General features: G+C 53.0%; 6 protein-coding genes across 6 annotated transcripts; 4 read left to right on the plus strand and 2 right to left on the minus strand.

Moving 5' to 3' along the window:
- Positions 1 to 1,959: 1,959 nt before the first annotated feature.
- Positions 1,960 to 3,128, plus strand: J4E90_008344 (uncharacterized protein; the record flags this gene model as incomplete). The annotated part of the gene is made up of 2 exons (XM_051437872.1): positions 1,960 to 2,170; positions 2,221 to 3,128. 2 exons carry the CDS (start codon positions 1,960 to 1,962, stop codon positions 3,126 to 3,128), a joined length of 1,119 nt encoding a protein of 372 aa, XP_051288683.1.
- A 687-nt stretch (positions 3,129 to 3,815) lies between these two features.
- J4E90_008345 (uncharacterized protein) lies at positions 3,816 to 4,171 on the plus strand (the record flags this gene model as incomplete). The annotated part of the gene is made up of 2 exons (XM_051437873.1): positions 3,816 to 3,851; positions 3,908 to 4,171. 2 exons carry the CDS (start codon positions 3,816 to 3,818, stop codon positions 4,169 to 4,171), a joined length of 300 nt encoding a protein of 99 aa, XP_051288684.1.
- A 2,654-nt stretch (positions 4,172 to 6,825) lies between these two features.
- On the plus strand, positions 6,826 to 9,459 carry J4E90_008346 (uncharacterized protein; the record flags this gene model as incomplete). Its single annotated transcript, XM_051437874.1, has 1 exon — positions 6,826 to 9,459. One exon carries the CDS (start codon positions 6,826 to 6,828, stop codon positions 9,457 to 9,459), a length of 2,634 nt encoding a protein of 877 aa, XP_051288685.1.
- Positions 9,460 to 10,978: 1,519 nt separating this feature from the next.
- On the plus strand, positions 10,979 to 13,257 carry J4E90_008347 (uncharacterized protein; the record flags this gene model as incomplete). Its single annotated transcript, XM_051437875.1, has 2 exons — positions 10,979 to 10,985; positions 11,006 to 13,257. The coding sequence occupies 2 exons, from the start codon at positions 10,979 to 10,981 to the stop codon at positions 13,255 to 13,257; spliced, it is 2,259 nt and encodes a 752-aa protein (XP_051288686.1).
- A 627-nt stretch (positions 13,258 to 13,884) lies between these two features.
- Positions 13,885 to 17,514, minus strand: J4E90_008348 (uncharacterized protein; the record flags this gene model as incomplete). The annotated part of the gene is made up of 1 exon (XM_051437876.1): positions 13,885 to 17,514. The coding sequence occupies one exon, from the start codon at positions 17,512 to 17,514 to the stop codon at positions 13,885 to 13,887; it is 3,630 nt and encodes a 1,209-aa protein (XP_051288687.1).
- A 604-nt stretch (positions 17,515 to 18,118) lies between these two features.
- Positions 18,119 to 19,140, minus strand: J4E90_008349 (uncharacterized protein; the record flags this gene model as incomplete). Its single annotated transcript, XM_051437877.1, has 2 exons — positions 18,119 to 19,047; positions 19,134 to 19,140. 2 exons carry the CDS (start codon positions 19,138 to 19,140, stop codon positions 18,119 to 18,121), a joined length of 936 nt encoding a protein of 311 aa, XP_051288688.1.
- Positions 19,141 to 22,005: the final 2,865 nt, after the last annotated feature.

The raw sequence follows: 22,005 nt of genomic DNA on the forward strand, positions 1-22,005 counted from the left end.
TGGGGTCTTCAAGGCGTCGAGAACAGCCAACGTCGCCCAGCCCATCACATCAACGGTTTCTCATAGATGAGATACCTTATGCAATATGTGGATGGGCCTTAACTTCGCCCGCCTGTATACTCAAGCTGCTCTGTGCTTGCCACCGGGATAAATACTTCGGGTCAATGTTGGCAGGGATCCTCAGCTGCACCTTCCAAGAGATGAGGAACCTTTCGTCCCAATAGCATTTGACCCGGCAACTGGTGGAACATTTCACAAAAGGTAGTCTCCTTCTAGAAAGAATTATGAGATGGGCGACTACCTAGGTACCCAGTTGCGCAAAGTCGGTAAGAATAGTAAATGTTGGTAAGGCACATGAACTGTCCGTCAGCGTGCACTTTCATATTCGTTTATCTTGAGTTGTTGTCGTTCACACGCCTTATCACCAAGCCTTTTAGCTCACCACTTCTCATCCGACGGCCTCTACCGGCTAAGCACTCTGCTTCCATGCGGCAGAGCGAAATATGACGTTATTCCTCAGACGAGCGCCTGACATCGCTGGCAGCTCCTCACCAGCGGCAGCTTTCGAGAATCGACACTTTTCGGAACAAACAGGGCAGCAAAATGGCAGGACTAGCGCACTAGTACCGCCCATTACCTTGACATCACAAATATGGAGTGATCAGACTCCTGGGCAGAGCGCCCCTTTTGACGACGTGCCAATTGGCTCGAACGAAGAAACGACTGCGGACCCCTCAAGACAAGAGCCGGTTACAAAGCGAGAAAGCCGATTGGCATCTCTATTCATCGCACTACTGGCCGTCAGCCCCATGGCTATCGAATATGACGCGGCCGATCAGCAGACTATGGAGGCAGCACAGAACGCATCTGTAAGCGCGACACAACCGGAATCTCCCAAGAAGACAGCATCCCCACCAGAAAGGGGGGTTAAGCGGTCAGAGATTCGCAAGACCAAATGGAGGCGTTTCAAGTATGAAATGAAACTGAAGATGAGGATTCTGGGCAAAGCGAAGGGGAAAGATCGGTGGAAATGGACACAGGCAGAGGACTTGGAGTTGGAGGTTTTGAGATCAGAAGAGCGAAATGTTTATACGGATATGGAAAGGCAGCATAGCGGCTGATGTCAATGGTGTACAGATTGCGTCTTGAGCGCACCTCCTCGAGCATTGGATTCTATGTATCCTTCATATCATTTCCAAATCAGATCGCTACTGTTCATGACCAGCAGTAGCGACACTCAATATCTTTTCTTCCAAACCCGGAACATGAAAGCACTCAATGCCATGTTCTTCTAGCTTCTTCCGTCCCGCATTCTCGCCTACAAACTTCTCCGGCTCTTTGACGCCAAGATACACCTTCTTGATCTTCTGCTCTCCGTCTTTCCCTCTCGTTCGAATGAGCCGATCCGCGCATGGCAGGTTACCACTGAGCCGAAGATTACAAGGCTCCATGGTAGTGTAGATGACGGTGTTTGGTGGTAATGCTTCCCCAACTCTTTCCTCAGGCAAGCCGTGTGCTTGAGCAAGCTTCAAGAGACAACATTGCTCCGCATGCGTGTTTCCTTCGCATTCTAGAGTGTAGCCGCGCGAAATGATGTTCCCGGTATCTGCATCGACTAACAGGGCGCCAACGCGGAAATTCGAGGGTTTCGGCGGAGATTCTTGGGCTTGGTCAAGGGCCAGGCGCATGTATTGGAGGTGGTCGTTGGGGTCTGGGCCTTGGGCTGGGGGCACCGGGCCGTCCCATGTTCGCACGGGACCTGTGTCGTAGTCGACTTGCATGATGATGAGGGAGGAAAGTGAAGGTGATGTAATTGGCGTTCTGGCCGGTGGTGATTGGGGAAAGGTGGGTCTGGCGCGCTAGCTCCGTTAAGTCCGGGCTCACGGTCGCGTCGCGTTCTTACGCAGGCGTCGACCGTCGGTAGTCATACAACCTCCATATCCATAACACAACTACAACATGGCACGAAGACAGAGAAAAGAGCCGTCGCCTGAGGAATCTGCGGAGGATGACTTTGTAAACAACAATGAGAGCGAAGGCGAGAACGACATGGACGAAGAAGATGGCCTTCCCAGCATCGACCCGTATGAAGTTCTTGGACTCGAGACAGAAGCCACTGCCGACGATGTGAAGAAGGCATACCGCAAGATGGCGCTCAAATGCCATCCAGGTCAGTGCCCCTACTACTCATTGTGAAGTGCATCGCTGAACCATGACCAGACAAGGCTGCACCCGACGAGAAGGAAGCCGCCAACAAGGCCTTCCAGGAGATCGCATTCGCATACGCCGTACTTTCCGACGATCGCCGACGCCGACGCTACGACCTTACTGGCAGCACAGCCGAGACAATGGAGGACGACGATGACTTCAACTGGCTGAAGTTCTACCGCGAGCAGTTTGAGAACGTCGTCAATGAGGAGGCTATCAACAACGTCGCGAACGAATACAAGGGCAGCGAGGAGGAGCGTCGCGATTTGGTCAAAGCGTTCAAGAAGGTCAAGGGTAACCTGAACAAGATATACGACCTGGTCATGCTGTCCGACATCCTTGAAGATGATGATCGATTCAGGAAGATCTTAGACGAGGAGATCGAGAACGGCACAGTCAGCTCATACCCCGCGTACGAAGCCGAGACAGACGAGACGCGTCAAAAAGCCAAGGACGCCGAGAAGAAGAGACGTGAAGACTTCGACAAGAAGCAGGCACAGAAAGAAGAGTCGGGAGCCACAAACGGCAAGACCAAAGCCAAGGCGAAGCCAAAAGGCAAGAAGAGCGGCACAGACGACATGGCAGGCCTAGCCGCTCTTATCCAACAGCGCCAGAAGTCACGAGCAGGCAACTTCTTTGATTCGCTTGAGGCCAAATATGCGCCCAAGTCACGGGGCTCAAAGCGTTCGACGCCCATGGAGGAGCCATCGGAGGAGGCTTTTGAGGCTAATCGCAAGAAGCAGAAGAAGAGTGGTGGTTCAAAAAAGAAGGCTAAGGATGAGAGTGAGGAGGAGGAGATGGATCTTGACGGGGAGGAGGATATTGGTGACTCTGAGAATGAGGAAGAGGAAGTGCCGGCGCCTAAGAAGTCAAAAGCAAAGCCAAAAGCACGCGCGACACGGGCACGTGGGCGGGCTTAGTACTGCTGATCGTGCTCAAGGTGGACCTTGGAAAGTCTTGCATATGGCGATGAATGGGCGGCGTTCTCGAGATCATATACCACAGCAGTTTGCATAACACAGCGTCGGAAGCCTTGAATAAAGTCTGCTTCGTCGGGTCGTCCTTTGGTATACTTCTTGGTTCTCGCTGATCGTATCCAAAAGCTCTTTCAGATCGTTCCGTGTCTCCGTACTCTCTTCATCTAAACTACGCGAGAGCAAAATGTCGTGATCCAGTGCAATCGTAAGCTTATGCCGTCTTCCTAGACCTACCTTTGCCTCTTCCTCTTCGTTCCCATCATCAAGACATCGTAGCGTCCGCTCCCTCACCTCGACAAGTGATAATCACCTTGAAATCCTGGAAACGACGTCAAGCAAACAGCTTATACTGCCTTTGAGGCCACCACGACGTCAAGGCTACCTCACGTCTCGTCCCTTTGTGGTCACTCACTCTGGCTTCTCTTACTAGTCCGCACTCACTCTCACATTCACCACGCGTTTCCACGCTTGACACCACGCTATTTCATCTCGCCTTTCTCGCTCAAACCGCCTTTCGCAAACAACACGCTTATCACGCCAACCTTTCACGTCCTCTACGCGTCTTACCAAGTTTCTCACCATCCCCTTCGACTACAACACTATAGTGTCCAAAAAATGCCGGGTATCACTATGGCTATCAACCCGAAGGCTCCTACAGCGAGGAAAGTGAGTTGGGCTTTCACAGTACTGGCGACCGTATGGCAGGATGCTAACAACAGCAGAGTCCCATCACTTCAACACCCACCCCCAAAGTCGCTGCGAAGGCACAGCAGCAGCGCAAAACCTCCGTTTCTCAAGCCGTTCTGAAGACGCAGCAACAGCTCAAGAACTCGAATGCGCAAAACTCGCCCAAGGTCGATGTGCAGCAGCAGCGTAGAAGCTCTGCTGTGAAGCCGACGGCTATGGTGGATAACAAGAGGAAGATCAAGGCTGAGGTAGGATGGAGATTTGGCATATTCTTAAGAGCGAGACTGACGATGTTGTAGAATGTCGCACCGACGATGGCTGATCTCCAGGTTAAGCCTGTAGGAGCGGATAAGGGTACTGCTCGGCCAGAGACCAGGGATGAGACCCCGCCTAAGAAGCAGAAGGTTGAGGAGATGAAGAACGAAGTACGTGATACAAACACCTCGCCGTATACCGAACCAACTACATACTGATAATTCCGCAACTCACACAAGACCTCGTAGTAACATCTCCAGTAAAGCCTACTTCCACCGCGCCAAACACGCAGTTCCCATGCGCACCACCGCCTGCCACATCCCAGTCCACCCAGATGATGACGAACCTCCTCCGCCACGTCCTCCAAACCCAGCCCACGCTCCTCCCATTCAATCTGTCCATGCCCATAACATCCACTCACATCGACGACATAGCGCACACGATGTGGCAAATCGCCTTCAAACACGTCGTCATGCTGCAACGCGCCTGCCAGTACAGCGCCATGTTCTCGCCCCTCAAGTTGGCGGCGCTGGCGAAGTTGAATTTTCTGCCGAGTTGGTGGTTCTTCAGAGACTTGGTGGTCGGGGGGTTGCCGGAGTTGGTCAAGGGTGTGGATGGGATGGGAGGGGAGAAGGGGGATGGAAAGGGAGGGGTGGTGATTGATGATAAGGAGATGATGGGGGTTTGGGATGAGGCGGTTGGGTGGTGTGGAGGTGTTGTTGCGAGGAGGGAGGGGGTTGGTAAGGCGGTGGAGACGGCGGAGGAGAGGGAGAAGTGGGAGGCTTTGAAGGTGGCGCAGGAGGAGGGGTTGATGCTGGACAGCAAGATGGCGGATGGTAGCGAGAGTGGAGAGGGTGCAGAGTGAGGCAGACGTGACGCTATTCGGTAAAAGCCCAAGCGGTTCATGATGGAGTTGCTGGGTATGGAAGCAGGTGTTTGGTGATCAGCAAGATAAAAGAGCTTGAAAAGTAAGCTACTTCCAAGGCAACATACACTTGCGCCTTGATGATAATTTGGTAGCATATGACGTGGATTATTATCACTCCCGCTAAGCACCATAGCAAGTCTCACAAGTCCCGTAGCTCAAGCGTGGGAAGTAGATGGGCGTGTGCCCCGCCTTCGTTCTCACGATCCCACGCCCATCGCTTGGCAAGAGAGGGATCCAGGGTACCGTCCAGCATCTCCACGACGTAACGACCAATCGTAGGCATGAACTTCCATCCGTGGAAAGAGCCGCCTGTCGCAAGATACAGGTTCTGGCAATGTGGGTGCGCCGTAATGACGAAGTCCTGGCTTGGTGTCACAGCATCCCTAGACATCATTAGACCGGCTCACCAAAAGGTTTACTACATGTGACTCACCAGCAAACACGGTACTCGTCGAACTTGACGTTCTTCCCAGGTTCACCCAGTATGCCGTTCTTGACGAGTTCAAGCCGCTGCTTAAGAGCTTCGTTCGGCTGCCTCTGCGCTTGACCGGGCTCGTTCGGTGGAGATGAGAACTCTTGCCCTGATGCCTCGTGTTTGACGGTGTTCTTGTAGGCTTCGTCTCTGCAGAACTTGACGGTGTATGGGTCCTGGTCCGACAACGGTGCTGTTAGTGGCATCACTTCCCCTAGCTCACGTCAGTAGGAGTATATGCGGCGGGCTTCGGTGTCCTCACCTCTTGTTGGTAAGACAGAATGTACTGTGACTGGAATCTCGGTATACTGCTGCCCCTTCTTTGGGTCTAGGTTGACGATGCCAGTGACTACTGCTCCAGCGACCAGGCGCCCGTCGACTTGTAGTTCGGTTCTATCTGGAGCGCTGTCGGCGATCAATTTGGCTGTGCCTGCACCGGTCGCTAGGATGACGCGATCTGCTGTGATGATTTCACCACCTTTCGTTAGAACTCCAGTACATTCTCCATCAGTACCGAAGGTCAATACATCGATGTTAGCTGCGGTATACTTGACTCCTGCCTCGATCGCGGCGTCAGTGTAGGCGGTCAAGGCTTTGGTGGCTTCAGCCCACCCGCTGTCTCTGTTCACGAACACTTCTTCAACTCCAGAGAAGTCGGTGTTATCGTAGAAAGAGCCGTACATCGCCTTGAAACGTTCCGGACTCACCACCTCCGCATCGACTTCGACACCAAGCTTCTTGTAGGTCTTCAAGATCTCTCTACCCAGGCCGGTATTATCGATATTGATCATACCGCTTTGGTGGTAGAACTGGCTGAAGAGTGGGTCATGTCGCCAGTGCTGTATGGCTTCCAACGCCAGTTTCATGTAAAACATGTCGCCATAGTCTGCACGGATGACTTTGTTCCAGTCCCAGGATGCGGAAAGAGGGCAGGGGTATTGTGTTCGGTCGACCAGTTGAATATGTGTTTCGGGGTACTTCTTGATCAAGTGGTAGGCAGTGGAGACACCGAAGACTCCTGCCCCGATGATCAGGGTCGATGGCTGTGAGCTCATCGCGCATGACAGTATTGTAGCGAGTTAGTGAGTTCACTGAGACTTGTGGTTTCGCATGAGTTGAGTCAACACTTCGCATGCTCCAAGTATGGTGTTGACGATCAGTACGAGTCGGAGACGGCAGGAGCGAAAGTGGTGATGACGCACACCCCTGTCATGCTCGACGTCGCGCTAGTCCCCTCAACGCGTCGCGTCGACCAACGCTCCAACGCCCCAACTTATCGATTGCTCCACTCACCCACCATGACGCCCAAGACGCGTTCCAGCAACCAAGAAGCCGACTACAAAGTCTACTACTCCAAGAAAGTGCCGCAGCAAGTGCGCTTTCCACACAAGCGCAAGACTGTGCGCCGGCGCTCAACACCTGTACACGATGGGAAGCGGCAAATGGTCTTCCTGCCGGACAAGATGAGGAGGCAGGGTACTCCTGTTATCGCTGACTCGGATGAGGATAGTGATACAGATCTTGAGGAGGACTTGGAAGACGGGGGAGTTTCTATCAAGGCTGAGGTGGATGAGGACGAAGAAGAGCAGCCTGTGAGGCAGACGAAGCGGAAGGGAAAGAAGCGGAACAGCGATGTGGTGCAGCAAGAAGACAACGAGGGGGAGGAACTGGTCGAGCCTACATCTAAACGCAGAAGAACGGCAGCCACGCCTAAGAATCCTCGTCGCTCGAGGCGCGCCGAAGCCGGATCCGACGACAACGAAGCGACAGCTACCAAGACCAACCGCGAGCGTACATTACGGCGACAGTCAACAATGACACAATTGGTAGACGGACGGAAGCCTATGCCAAATTACGAAGAGCCCAGCTTCAAGCCCGTAAAACAGAGCTCGCGACTGAGTTGGGGTGGACGTGGCAAAAGCGAGGCAAAGAGCGACAGGAAGCAGCGCACGTTGACGCAGATGATACCTGGTATGCGACCACAAGAGACTATGTCAGATGAGGACCTAGACGAAATATTGAGCGATGTCGAGGCAGAAGATAGGGCTAGTCAGACCTACGGCGATGCTGTTGCGCAGCGTCTGGCGCAACAAGGGTTTTATCACGTCGAGGGGAATGGTGTTAGAGAGGACAACAATGCAGACGAGGCCGGGAAGGACATGGAGCAGAACCCAGAGGACGAACACATTAAGAAGGAGCCCACGGCAAACTCGCAAGACACCCCGGAGTTGGTGGTGCAGTCAGTGGAAGACAAGATGGACGAGGACTGTGAAGATAGCTACAAACCGACACAGTTTATCGAAGCACCTGTTACAAGAACGACCCGGGCGAGTCGACGAGGAAGAGGACCACGAGTCGCTGACACAGAAGAAGCTTTCTATGCGCCGCAAGGGCAGGCTAAGACACGCAAAACCCGCTTCAGCCTTCTAGCGACTCCAGAGAAACGCCGTATTCGCGAGATTCCCTCCTCTCAGTCACCCGCCGACTCGCCGCTATCGACTCAGGTCTCTCCACAAAAGCTACACCGCTCTCCCCTCAAGCAGCGCTCGGATAACCCAATCCTTGCACCAGAGACGCCTTCGAAACGCAAGCAGGTGACGTTTAAGATGCCTTCGAAGACGCCTATACCGCCGCCAACACTGAGGAAGTTTGAGAGTACGATACAAGACTCTGAAGACGAGGATGATGGTGTCATAGAAGAAGACCTGCCTACTATTGGACGTCACGGGGGTGAGGATGCGCAAACTTTCTCCGGGCGCCGTGAAGCTGCGACAGGGAAAGCCGTTGGCGCTGATACTCAGGCAGTACTTGACAGGATCGACCAGGCATGTTTTGATACAACCGGAGAGGAAGCTATGGAGGATACGGCATCATCACAAGAATCAGGCGATCTACCTGAGCTTCGGGGTGACCAAGAACCTTCACCCGAACTTGGTGACCCGCAAAAGCAATCGAGTGGCAGATCGTCTTCTACTGTAGCCGAATCCGTCGCTGTTAAGCAGGAGCCCGGATATGACGAGGACGACTACGAGGATGACGAAGACGACGACGACGCGACAATATTGCCCACAGTCCCGTCCAATCCGTCGAATGAAGAGAGGCCAATCAAGAGCGAGACCAACATGAGTAGTGAAGGAGAATTACCTTTACCAGAAGAGCAGCTCCGCTCCACCCCTCCAGTCATTGAAGATCTCAACCAAGAAACTTGCCCATCCACACCGATGGTCATCAACGACGATTCATCGGAAGAAGAAGAAGCCCCACCACCTGACCCAACTCCTCCACGACTAAGCAAGGCACATGTACCGCAGTCCACCTCGACATCCATCCCCCAGTCCGCAGATCTAAACAGCGAATCCATACAAGTCCCCCGTTCCCCATCCCCCGACCACGAAACCCAACAGTCCCACTCCAGCAAAGCAGAACAACAACTCCACAACGAATGGTTCTCATACTCCCAATACATCAACGCCCGCCCCCCCGAATCCTCAAGCATGCGCGCCGCTCCCGACGCATTCAGCTACAACGACACGCCGCGCCTCCCCCAACCCACAGCACCCCATTCAAACCACCAACCGTCAGGCTACCACCCCTCTCAAGCCACAACCGTGGATGAGATCACACAGCGCACGCCCCGACGTAAGCGTACTCAGCTTTTCTCCAGCACGCATACTACGCCCCATCGTATCGCTAGTTCTCAACCGAATATTTCGCCGGGTAAACCGCCGCCGTTGTTTATACCGAGTAGTTTCCCCAGTCCGGAGAAGGTGGCGGTCGAGGGTGAGGGGTGGAGTAGTCCTATGTTTGGGTTGACGCAGGCGACGCATGCTGCTGGGGGATGGAGGAGTAGTCAGTGGGCGAGTTTGGAGGATTTTAGTATTCCGCCGATGCCGCCGGGGATGGATGGGGATGGGGATGGGGATGATGAGTAGAGGGGCGGTGGGGTTGGTCATGAAGGGGATTGAGTTGGATAAATTGGATAGCATGTAATGTGAACATGAATCTTGCATTCTATATGTCTATATTTACGGATGAGAACGTAGTCGGTTACGCGACCTCTATTGGGTTTCATGGAGGGGTCGAGCACGCTCACAGATGCGGGCAGTGGCGGCCGCGTCGCGCCTGCAGGCTGCGCCTTCGCTTCGACCACAATTCTGAACTCCAAATCGCCCACTGTCAGCATCAAACATCCATCCGACATTCCTCAAGGGACGCTTACTGGCTTAATCGATACCGGGTGTACGGTAGGCATACTCAAGCCGACGCAGTGCGCGCGCTGCTCAGCCCTCCGCTGCAGCTTCGCCCCCGCCACTTCAGATGCCAGCTCTGTACTGGTAGTGTGATAGGTCGGAATCAGTACACAATGCAACTTCAACCAGGGCCCGAAGCCTCAGCCTGGCTGCAAGGCGTTGGTATCGATTCCAGTGCTCACTCTTGATTCCGCACGGTAATGCTCAGATAAAGACTGGCTCCGGCCTTGCGCTAATCCGCCCATCTCTCAACCCGTCATCAGTTCTGATCATTCCGATGGATCCCATTAGCGCGGTCTCCATCGCGACGTCTATTGTGACATTTATCGACTTCACTGTCAAAGTCGTACTCCTCGGCCACGATGTTCATCAGGAAGGCACCACCATCGGCGTTTCTGAGATCGAGCAACGAGCGCAGGAACTCAAGTCCTGGGTCAATGGCTTACGTGCACCAATCAGCGGTCGTAAGGACTCACTCAAGGATGAATATGAGGTACATCCGAAATCCAGCTCGTGTAACTGCATCCGCAGATAAAATGCTAACTGTTGAAGGCGCTTGACCGCATCATTGCAGGTTGCTCTAAAGTCGGGACGGAAATCATCAAATGTCTTGAGCACCTCATCCCAAAAGCGAACAAACGATCTGCATGGAAAAGTTTCCACATTGCGCTTCGGACTATCTTGAAGAAAGAGGAAATCGAAGGGCTTGTCAGCAGGCTTGAAGGCTACCAACAGGACCTCTCGTTACGCCTCCTTGCCCTGCTCAATGCGAAGACGGATGTACACTCGTCAGAAGTGACTCAGCGCCTTGATAGTCTCGAGACGGCGAGCAAGCGCATCGTGCAGATCTTGACATTCACACAAAGTTCCTCCGGATATTCTACGTCACCTTGTGATCTTACCAGGAACTCCGAGAATAAGAGCGAAGATACCAGAAGAGAGAAAGTGCACCGCGTCATTCTGGGGCTTGAAGACGGCACCACAGTTTCACTCGCCGACCAAAATTTTGCACTTGCCGGCCAAGAAGACTCAGCCCCTGGCAATTCAATCGAGCGTGTGATTACGTTCAGAGACCAATCCAACACTCATCCCGGGGAAACTGTCTCTAACGAACGATTTTCGCCGCTTGCGACAAAAGTTCTGGCCGCGCTACATTATCGTGGGCTGAAAAGCAGATTCAGCGACACAGCGATAGCCCATCATGACACGTACGATTGGATCTTCAAAGCACCCAAGCAAGACCGTCGCTGGTCCGACTTCGCGGAATGGCTCCGTAGCGGACACAGTTTGTACTGGATCTCAGGAAAGGCCGGGAGCGGAAAGTCTACGTTAATGAAGTACATCTGCTCAAACCCGATAACCACTGACCTTCTCGACTCGTGGAGAGGTGGCTCTACGCTGCTGCAGGCTAGATTCTTCTTCTGGGCGGCCGGACACACCCTGCAATCATCGCACGAAGGTTTATTACGAGGGCTGCTGCACACGCTTCTTACGCAATGTCCACGGCTTATACCGTCCGTTTGTCCTGAGATCTGCACAGAGATTGTTGCAGGACGTGAGTTGGATCTCTCCTGGACGCTTCCAGAGCTTATAGAAGCTCTTCGTCTGTTCGTCGAAAACTCTGAAGGCCTCCGAATCTGCCTTTTCGTTGATGGACTGGATGAGTACGCTGGATATCACGGTGATCTTATTCGTGCTTTCGAAACGCTGTCTTCCTACGATAACGTGAAGCTGGTGCTGTCTAGCCGACCCTTGGCCGAGTTCAACGACGCCTTCACCGATATGCCTCAGCTTCGATTACAGGATCTGACGTATCAAGACATGATAAAATTTGTTTCTGATAGGCTGGATCACTCCCGGGGCTTGAGAGAACTGGAAGAATTGGATCCAGAGCTTCGTTCAACCTTGGTGCGCGGCCTATGCGACAAATCAGCCGGCGTGTTTCTCTGGGTGGTGTTAGCGCTTCGTTCAATCCTAGACGGACTACAAAATGGTGAGACAGCATCTACATTGCAACGCAAGCTTGACTCGCTCCCCTCGGACCTCTACGAAATGTATAAGCGCATGTTCAAATCGCTAGACCCAGCAACGCAGAAGAGTATCGCTCGGATGATCCTCATAATGCTAAGAAGCAAAGAAGTGCCAAGGTCTGAGCCGATGAGCCTTCTTCAACTAGCCCTTGTCGACAACGAGGACATAACAGCTAAAAAGGCTATCACCGAGGAACTGTGGATCATGCCGTCAAACAAGAGACAATCGCTATGCTTGTGGATGAAAAGAAGGATCGATGGCCAGACCAAAGGCTTGCTTGAAGTCACGAACCAAGACAATATCGCTGAACGAGGCTCATCTGCTATGGACGCATGGGTCGAGTTCTACCACAAGACTGCGATCGACTTCTTCCGCTCTGATGAGACTTGGAACCTACTGAAGACCCAAGCTGGCTCTAACTTCAACATCGACCTTACTCTTCTCGTTTCAAGTCTTCTTGAGATGAAGGTATTGCCTTCGGAAACTGCAATTGTAGCTGGAACCAACCGTTCTGTCGCGAACTTGCGGCAAGGACTCATGTTTGCTAGCTTGTTAGAAGAACATAACCTTCGTCCTTATACGGCGTTATTAGACGATATGGAAAGGACTATGAGGCTTCACTGGGCGAAGGCGACGATGTACAAAAGGCGAGCGTTAGACGACGAATGGACCGCAACGAGAGACATGACTTTCGAACGATTCGTCGGGAAACAGGCCAATATTGGCCAGACAAGAAGATTCATGCGTAGTTATTTTGATGAGCATCCTTCCTTCTTGAGTCTTGCCATGGAATATGGCTGTTATCTCTATGTTGCCGACAAAGCCTCGTGGGAAGAATCCGTCACAGCCCAACAACGAACTTCGCTGACCTGTATACTCCTGTGGTACTACATGGCAGGGGACCGTGGGCTGGACTGCCATTCAGGTACGAAAGCGGTTACTGCGATTCTCCAAGTTCTTGCTACGGATGCCGAAGCTGTTACACGCATGGATGTATACCAGTGCTGGCGGACATTGACCAAAGAACTATCTAGGGCACGTCCTGCAGCATTGCGGTTTGACTATGCGAACAATACGATGGATCTGTTTCTTGCCTTCCTCAATGATCGCGAGATCCGCCTACATCCCGAGGTGACTACTCCGGGGGTCCGAAGCTTGCTCCAGAAAGTCCATGAAAACGTCGTAGCCGAAAATCCATCCGGCACAAAGAACGATAGCACCCAGCAAGATCTAGACGAGTTCAACACGAAGTATGACAAGGCCCACACTATACTCGCAACGGAATGGAAAGAGGAGGGTAACGAGGCTCAGAAGAAGCAAAACAGCGAAGCTCGGAAGTGGCCTGGGTTCACGTTCATTCTCCTTACAGTCCTCTTGTCGCTACTTCTCCTAAGTTACAACCTATCGGTCACTTCGCTCGGTAGCTCGGATACAATACGAGACCTCTAGATCTCTAGCCGACAGCGAAGCTTCTATACTCTCTGCTTTGACTCAAATCTGTGAGCGAAAATATTGAACCCATATTCTATCCCATCCCAAGTATTTGCGATTACCCGTACGATGACCTATAAACAATGCGCAGCGAGCCACTTACGACTGCAACGAAAACAACGACTACACGATGCCTGAATCTCATAATCGAATAATGGGGACGGGATTTTAACGGTGAAGGTATCTAGCCACAAAATCTTGGAAGTTGGAACGGCAACGACGCGCTTCAACTCAAGCTTCTAAAGCGAATACGCACTAGTGTTACTACATCCATATAACTACTACACGCTTTTGAACTAGTGACAACCATTGATATCTCTACAATAATTTCATGGTTTGAGACGAACAACCCCGTAGCGAACAAAACCATCCCTGACGATATGAAGAAAGACTTGCTACACATGGTTAAAATACACAAGATCCAAGAGCGATCAAGTTGCAGTCAATGGTATACATGCATCATGCAAGTCGACTTCATAATCGCCCTCCTAATACCATGCTATGCAAATCTATCAACGTCCACAACCTCAACCGTGAAGTATCCATCCTCCAGCCACACCCCCAGCCAAGCGCCACCCCAACCCCCTAACTCAAATCAAACCCAGCGCCCGAGAAAACGCTATACAGCAACTTCTCCTTGAGCGTCCGCTCATCCTCATACATCGGCAACTTCAACAAATTAACACACGTACTCGTACTAGGCAACCTATCCTGATCCCTCCCCGCATCCCTGATACTAAACCTCGGATTCAGCGTACCAAATCCCAGCAGCGGGGCGCGCGGCGTGCTCGTCACAAACTTCAGCACCGCACGGCGCTCATCATCGCTCATCTCTTTCATGACCTTCCACAGCAGCTGGATGGTCGGGTGCTCGATTCCGTCGTCGCCGATGACATAAGTGCCGCCGTAGATGGTGTTGCGGCGCAGGTCTTCGATGTCGATGGATGTACGAGTACCGGAGATGAGGGTCTGCAGTTCCGATTGGTTGAACATGGAAAGCCAGGAGGGTTGGATCATGGTGCTGAGGCCGCGGAGGAAAGCCGTGGTTTGGGCGTAAGGTTGGTTTTGCAGGCGGTGGCGCGCCATGTAGCTAATATAAACAAGCCGGTTCTGGTTGGTGACGGGGGTGTTTGAGCCGTCGGGCTTGAGGTCCTTGGTTATGGCTTTGGTTTTCTTGGGCGAGGTGGTGTGGTCTACGATGACGGTGTCGGTGACGGTGAAGTTGAGCGAGAAGTCTTCGACGTCGCCCGGGTAGGTCTTGAGCTTGTGAAGGCCTTGGTATAGCTCTTCGTCTAGGTCGCGGAGGTCGTTGAGCGTGGGGCGGTAGCCGGATTCGTTGGGGGCGGAGCCGGTACCGCCGGTTAGTGCCCATTTGCGTAGGAAGAAGGGGGCGAAGTTTACGTCGACTAGGATACCTTCGTACAGACATTTCCCGATGATGCGTCCTAGGAACTCGTAGCGTTGAAGCAGCTCAGTGATCTGGGCACGGTACTCTTGTGAACCCTCGCGTATGCCAGCTTGCCGGAGAGCCTCTTTGTGCTCTTCGACTGCTGCGGGGTTGGGGTACAGAAGATGTTGGTCATTCTCAACAAACATGTCGATGTACTCAGTTGGCATAAATGCTCGGCTGGTGACGCTGGTGAGGAACTCTTTCGTAACACCACCACCATCAATACCGGCCTCAGGAGCGCCGAATTGATCCATGAAGGTAATCTGGATTGGTTCCTTCAAGCCCTGGCCCAGTTCATAGAACTGCTCGAAAGCATCATCGAACTCGTTCTCTCTTCTAATCCGTGCCGTATGTTTCTCGAGTTGGCTGCGTGCGTTGGGCTGCTGCATAGTCCGGAACCGCCAGAACTCAGGATCCGCGGATCCTCGTCGCTTGATCATATCTAGTTTAACAAACTCGCGGAAGATCTGAACGCGGGTGGTGAAGGGTATGAAGAACGGCATGTTCTGCAGGATTTCGAGACGAGGTGCTACCGCTTGCAGGTAGCGTCTCCGCGAAGCCTTGCGCTGCTGCCGTTGTAGTTTCTCCAAGCGACGTTGTGTTTGTGTGCGACTTGTGCCAATGAGTTGTGGCGTGTCGTCGAATTCCTCTTCTTCCAGGTCGTCAAGATCTTCCGCATCTTCCTCTTGGATCTTGTGCCGCGACTCTTCCTCCTCAACTACAGCGGGGATGAACCCCGTCATGTCAAAGCGCGAGACCATGAGCCAGTGGTCCGAAGGCAAGAACTTGCGTCGCGAGTCGCGCTCGTATACCATACGAAGAAGTCCAGTGACCAGACCTTTCACGTAGTCTATCCTCAAGCCTGCGACACCACCTATTGATGGCTCAGCATGCTCTTTCTGGGCTTGATTGTCCATGACGCCAGGATTGAAGTAGCTAAGACTTCTGTTGTTGCCTCCCATATCCTCTTCCGAGGTTGTGATGTCTACTGCGTTGAAGTAAAGTGTGAAGCCCAAATTCTTCAGGAAAGTCGTCAGGTCTTTCACCTCGCCTAAAGGTAAGCCGCTGTCGCGAATCTGGCCGGAGTATATGTCTTTCTGCCCGGAGGTGAAGAACTCCTCGTCGTCGGTGACTTTGAGTACAAAGGTATATAGTTCAAGGAATACCAGAATGACCCGCCATTCGTCGGTGGTGACTGCGTCGCGATCGACTTGCTGTTGTGCTGGCTGCCAAAAGCCATGTTGCGTTAGTCCAGATGTGCCAGGGCGGTCAGAGTTATTCAGATTTGAAGATCTCGGCTTCAAGAGTCCGATAGCTGCCCTCGAGTCCCTGAAGATCGTAGTAAAGACCGATGATCGCTTCGATGCTTCCCAAAAATATCTGATCGCTGGAAGCTTCCTTGTGCTCTTTCCAGACACCTCTGATGGGCCGATGTAGAGCCACATCCTTATCTCGTCCCCGCGACGAGGGAAGAAGCGAAGTAATGCAAGCGCGTAGTTTGCAAGCTGCCGGGCTTCTTCAACCTTCTCATCATCTGAAGCTTCCGCTGACTGTGATGATCCGGCCAAAAGACTTCCAATACCTTCCTGATGTACCAGGGAGCGGACCTGCTCTTTCAAGAAATTCGACACGGCGCTGGAGTCTTGTTCGGAACCATCGTCTTCGGAAAGCTCGGCGATTGGATGATCGTCATCTACAATGTTGATTGGCAGGGAGTTCAACAGAATCGACACGACGGCTACAAAATCTTTGTGGACAGCATAGGCTTCGGGAGTGTCGAAGTTGTGGGCGTAGCGGTGGAAGTAGATGAAGTTTCCCAGTAAACGCAGTCTACTTGATGTGTTCTTCAGTTCGGATTTGCTTTGCAGTCCTGCTCTCTTGGAAAGTGTCGCCAACGCGTTTGCGAGTAGTTTGTAGTTGATGGCGTCAGCGAGCGAGTCGCGGAACCTTTGTGATGGTGGTGATGTTGAGTCCGAGCCCAATAACGGAAGAGTCAAGAAATGTATACCAAAAGCCTCATAAGCATCCAGTGTGTAGCCAGTCACCCGCGTCATCGGTGAAAGGGCTGCCCTGACTATGGTGTCACTTATCTCCGCTCCTTCGCTCTGCGTTTCAAGTGTTGGGGTGAAGGTGGACACGACGCGTGCAAGAGTACGGTAGTAATGCTCGGCATTCTGAGACGTTTCGGCGGGTATCTGGTCTGCGAGGAACTGTAAGACGGTGAGAGAGGCCCCTACCTGATTCCATTGCATGGGCGCGTGCTTCTGAAGCTGCCGCTCTATGGCCACGAGTAGGATGCGCTCCAGCCGTAGATATGCCCACGGCCACGGCCCGCTGGATGTGATGCCCAACTTCTTGACTGTCTCCATCTGCCGCGATGCATAGTGCTGTATCCGTCGCAGATCATCATCGCTCCGTGAGGATGCAAATCGAAGCAGCCGTTGTAGTTGGGCAAGAGCCTCCTCCTCCGAGTCATATGTCGCCGTCCTCGAAGAGCCATTCGCCTCTTCTACCCGGTCCCATGCGCCCCGTAGCTCGTCAGCCACATCTCTCCTGGCCGAGTGACCCCGCCATACTTTCTGTATCCGCTTGGCCGCATTGAGCGTGTCTCGTTCCCGCTGCCGTTGCGCTCGCTCTTGCTGTGCGCGATCGAGGGCGGCTTGTGATCCAGCGCCGGAGCCGGGAGGGCCGAAGGGATTCGTCTTCTTGCCGCCGAGGTTGACTTGGCGCGCCTTTCGCGTGTTGCCGGTGAAGCTCGTGAACATGGTGGCGGGGCGTTGAAGAGGCCAATGCGAGACGTCGAATCGGTGTATGTGTAGGGTAAATGTGTCTAGATAGGTTCTGACGCTCTCGGTGGTGGGTCGGTCTGCAGGGGAAGTATTAGATTAGGTGTGAATATGTCGCTGTATAAGGGTAATAGTGAAAGCACACGGCACCAGCCAAGGCAGCGATCAGTTGGGGGCGAGGTGGAGGTGTGCCCATCCGTAGGGAAAGAGGTGCACTCGGTGTCGTGATTCGTATATAGAAGGCGCAAGCTACGTAAGGCCTTCGACCAGGTTCTGCGTGTCTCGGGCGGCGATGGTCGTGGTAATGGAGACAACCATACAGTGGTCGACATCGCCGCAACCTCCGAGAGTCCGTGCACTGCTGGTGCCGTCATCGCGCTTCGAAATCGCGACGCGCCCACTCTTCACCATCACCAACACAATGCCACGATTCACGCGCAAATGAATGTTTTTCTAACAACGCGCAAACCCCGCACGATGCTGAGAGAGCACCATCATCGGTCGTCTAGTCACAATTTTCGGCTAAAATTCGCTTGCTATACTCTACCATTGTCTAAACGCGTGAGAGGATTTATCAGGCACCCTAATACTCATACCCACGATACGCAGTCGGCAGCAACTCCATTCCCGCCTCTCCATCCATTCCGTCATTCCTCTTCTTCGCGTCCTTCTTCTCCCTTTCCTTCGCCTCAGTAAGCACGTTCATCATTACCGTAATAAGCACTCCCATAGCAATCAACTGCCCCGAGTCCCACACTATCATCTCCGTATTCGGATTCTCCATCCACCCTGAACCAGCGACCCACTCGCGCATTGTGTACACGCGGAACCAGCAGAACGTTGACGTTACGATGGGTGTGAGCAACACCAAGATCCAGTAGATCAAGGTGACGAATGCCCGCTTCTCCGTCCATACCTTCGGTGCGCGGTCTCTGGATTCGGCGAAGCGGATGGGGACTGAGATGTGGGCGGCGAGGAAAGCGACGCCGAGGACGATGTACATGAATCTTTCGGGTGGCCAGGCTGTTGCGTTTCCGAAACCAAGATTGGCTTTGTTCTGACGCGCTTGCTCTTCTGCTGCCGATCGCAGGTCCATTTCTAGCATACATGCTACTGGGAGCAGGATAGCGCTGTCTCTGCTCGAATGTTTGAGTGCGCCATACGGAGCATAGTTGGCTTCCCTGAAGATGGTCAATCCGACACCGATGAAGGCTCCGACGGAAAGCAACAGTCGAAAAGCGGCTGCAAGTGGATTTCGCCAATAGGTTCGCACCAGCGCGATGGAGAAGGTGAGAACAGACAAAGCGATCATCATCTGACTGACGGCGACCGTAAAGTGATAGCTTGTCAGCTTACACTTGCTTCGGCCAGCAAAGCCGAGAAGGAAAGCTCCGACGAAGATAGTCTGAGTGTCTGCAACGCCCAAGACGAATGTTCGGCCAGCTGCGCGCACTCTATCTTTCCATGTCGGATCCGCGTTCGGATTCTCGGGAGTCTTGTTGTTGGGTTTGTCTCGGAAGCTCGCGAAGGCGCTGCCAAATTGACTATGTGCGTCGACGATTAGTCTGGTTCGACAACTTACACTCCGATATACTTACGAGACATCTGCCCTGAACCAGAGCTCGATGAAAACGAAGATTAAGGAGATTGCGACAACGACGAAGAACAGTACCATCGCGATCCATATCTAGCTATGTCAGCACAATGTCTGCGAATTATCTTCTTGACTTACTCCGATTCCAGCTATACCAGGCTGCGGCGCCATTCTTCCCCTCGTAACATTGCCAATCGAGACCAAGTCATGATTTGCGCCAAACGTCAGGCTACAAGCCTGAGCGAGGTCCACATCCTCAGCCTTGCAGGCCTCCACAACGTTAAACTGGAACCCACTTCCGCTTTCGCCTCTCAGAAAACCGAAGCTATTGCCCATGTTGGCGGATTCGGATTAGAGTAAGGCTATGCCGATATAGATAAGACTGTCACAACATCTGGCAACAGCAAAGCTTTTAACATGCTAGACCAGACTACGAGGCTGAACATGGGGGGCCAGAAGATGCCGCCAAGCCCGTGAACACGAGAGGCGTTCACGACTGGACACTGAGCTTCGAAAGCTGAACTTCTGCCTCCAAGGTCATCGAACATGATTGGGAGCCTCACCAATGGAGGATATCAAATGCGCCTCCAGCGGCAAACAACCCAAGGCCTCGCGTAACACCGCCACCACACATACTGTAGAAGACCAGGCTGAACCGCAGCCTCATCCCAACTACTCTCCACTACCCCCAAAACTCCCTCAAGTCCTCAGCCCTCCACTTCGTGCTCCACCCCGAAAGTCTCTCAATCTTGTCCAGCAGCTGCAAAATAGCCTTCTGCTCACTCTCATGGCTCATCCACTGTCCCGCGATCCACAACGGCTGAATCGCATTCGTCCACGCAGCATGATCATCATTGCTAATCGAGATCCCACAGATCTGTCTCGCGTGCCAGAAAATCGAGTTGGGTTTGGGTGTAACGGTGGTGTTGGGAGGTTTGTGGCGGAGGAGAAGGATACAGGCGGTGTGGTGGAGTTGGTTGCCGGACATGGCGGCGGGGTTGCTGTAGAGGAGACGCGGGAAGGGGGTGGTGGGTGGAGTGAAGGAGGAGATTGGGAGCATTTCTGCGGGGCGCGTGGTATACCATGTTGAGATGTGGTGCCAGAGTTGAGTCCAGCGTGCGGTGTATGCGGTGTCTGTGTCTGTGGGTATGCGTGGTGTGGCGCCTACGCGACCCGCTAGGTTTGAACGGAAAGACAGTAAGTCAAGGATTTGAGCAATGAGATACACGGCTTCGCACGCGTAGACGTTGTAGTCGCCCACAGAACGGAAACGGTCCACGTCGGCATCGAGACCCATCCCTGAAGAAGCCCAATGCTCCACCGGTATGAGTGTTTTGGAAGACGCGATAAGGCCTCCGCAGACGTCCATACGCGCAAAGCACCAAAACAGCGCTTGATCCACACCACCACTAAACCCATTAATCCCCACAGCTTCTAGCAGATGCGCACATCCATCAAGGTGCTGATGCCACGCTTTCGCCGAGCTACTCAGCATCTCCAACACACATAGCACGACGCATGATGCTATTACCGGCGTGCTGCGGGTATGTAGTTGCGGTAGCACGAGTTGGATGGCTGTCTGGTAGAGAGCTAGACTGCGTGACGTATGTTTACTGTTATTCTTCCGCTCTATTTGCCGTGCCGAGAGAGCGAGCATCGAGTACCGCAAGTGATCGTGCGACCGCGCCATGATGGGTAGTGTGCGTTGGAAATGGCGCTCTGGGTCGAATTTATCGATCCAGGGTGCTACTTCGTCGAGCCAGTTTTTCCATAGTTCAAACTCTTCTTCCGCGGATAGCTGGGGTGGCGGGATGTTTGTGGCATCCGGCTCATTGATGGGAGCGGTGTCAAGAGAAGTTTCCGCAACGTGCCTCGCTGCATCTTCAGCATAACTTCCTTGCACCCCTCCCCAGCCCAGTCCAACACGCGCAGCATCCGGTGTAACCTCTCGAGTCGGCACATTAGATCTCACTTCTTGTATCAAATGACTCCGGAACGTGGAATGCGCATCGAGATACGCTGAACCTGGTAGGAAGACGCTGTCGTCTAGATACGTGGTCGTGCCGGGACTGTGCCAGATAGACTCGATGTCTCGCGGAGTGGGTAAAGGAATATACTGGGTCGACTGAAGAGTATCTATACTATCTTCCGCAGCCGAGAAAGGCGTGTTTGGCTGCCAGTATGGGTGGCCATGATGCGATGGTACCTGCTCGTTGTCGGCTGTAGCCGGCGATATATTGCCAGAAAGCGGAGTCTGCCGATCATGATTGAGTTGGTCTGTTACATCAAGGTCATCCACTTCTGGATCGTAATGCTGATAGTCTCGTATAACTTCCGCAGTCACGTCCTTGATCTTGAAGCGCGCTGGTGGTCGTCCTGGAGCGCGATGCAGCGATGATGGCCCGATACCCAACGCGTTCTCCGCCCGGAAGGTGAGGCGAGAAGCCCATTCGCATTTTTCGTTCTTGCTGCTGCAGCGACCGCATGTGGGTTTCGTTTCATCGCATTTTCGCCTTTTTACTTTGCAGTTGATGCAGCTAGGAGATGTGCGTCAGCATTTCATGGTTGACGTGGTATGCTTCGGATTGTACTGACCCATGCCGCGTTCTTGCTCTTTTCGTACCGCGTCTTACCAGACCATCTTCATTTGCCATTGGACGTGGTCGGAAAGGGTCGCGAATAGATATCTGATAAGACCCCGGGCCTGCCGGTCATGATCAAAAGGCGTTGATCAGCTGGGTGGTTGTACGTTTTCATGATGCAGATCGGACTATCACTAGTGGAAGGTGCCATGTGGAGACCCCGCATCTTAGCTGCATTGCGCACTGCGTGGTGATGGATGGAGGTGCTGTTAAGAAAGTATCTATGGATCATCA

The sequence above is a fragment of the Alternaria incomplexa genome (assembly GCF_024043165.1).
Source record: "Alternaria incomplexa strain BMP 0042 chromosome Unknown scaffold_12, whole genome shotgun sequence".
In the NCBI taxonomy this organism is placed as follows: domain Eukaryota; kingdom Fungi; phylum Ascomycota; class Dothideomycetes; order Pleosporales; family Pleosporaceae; genus Alternaria; species Alternaria incomplexa.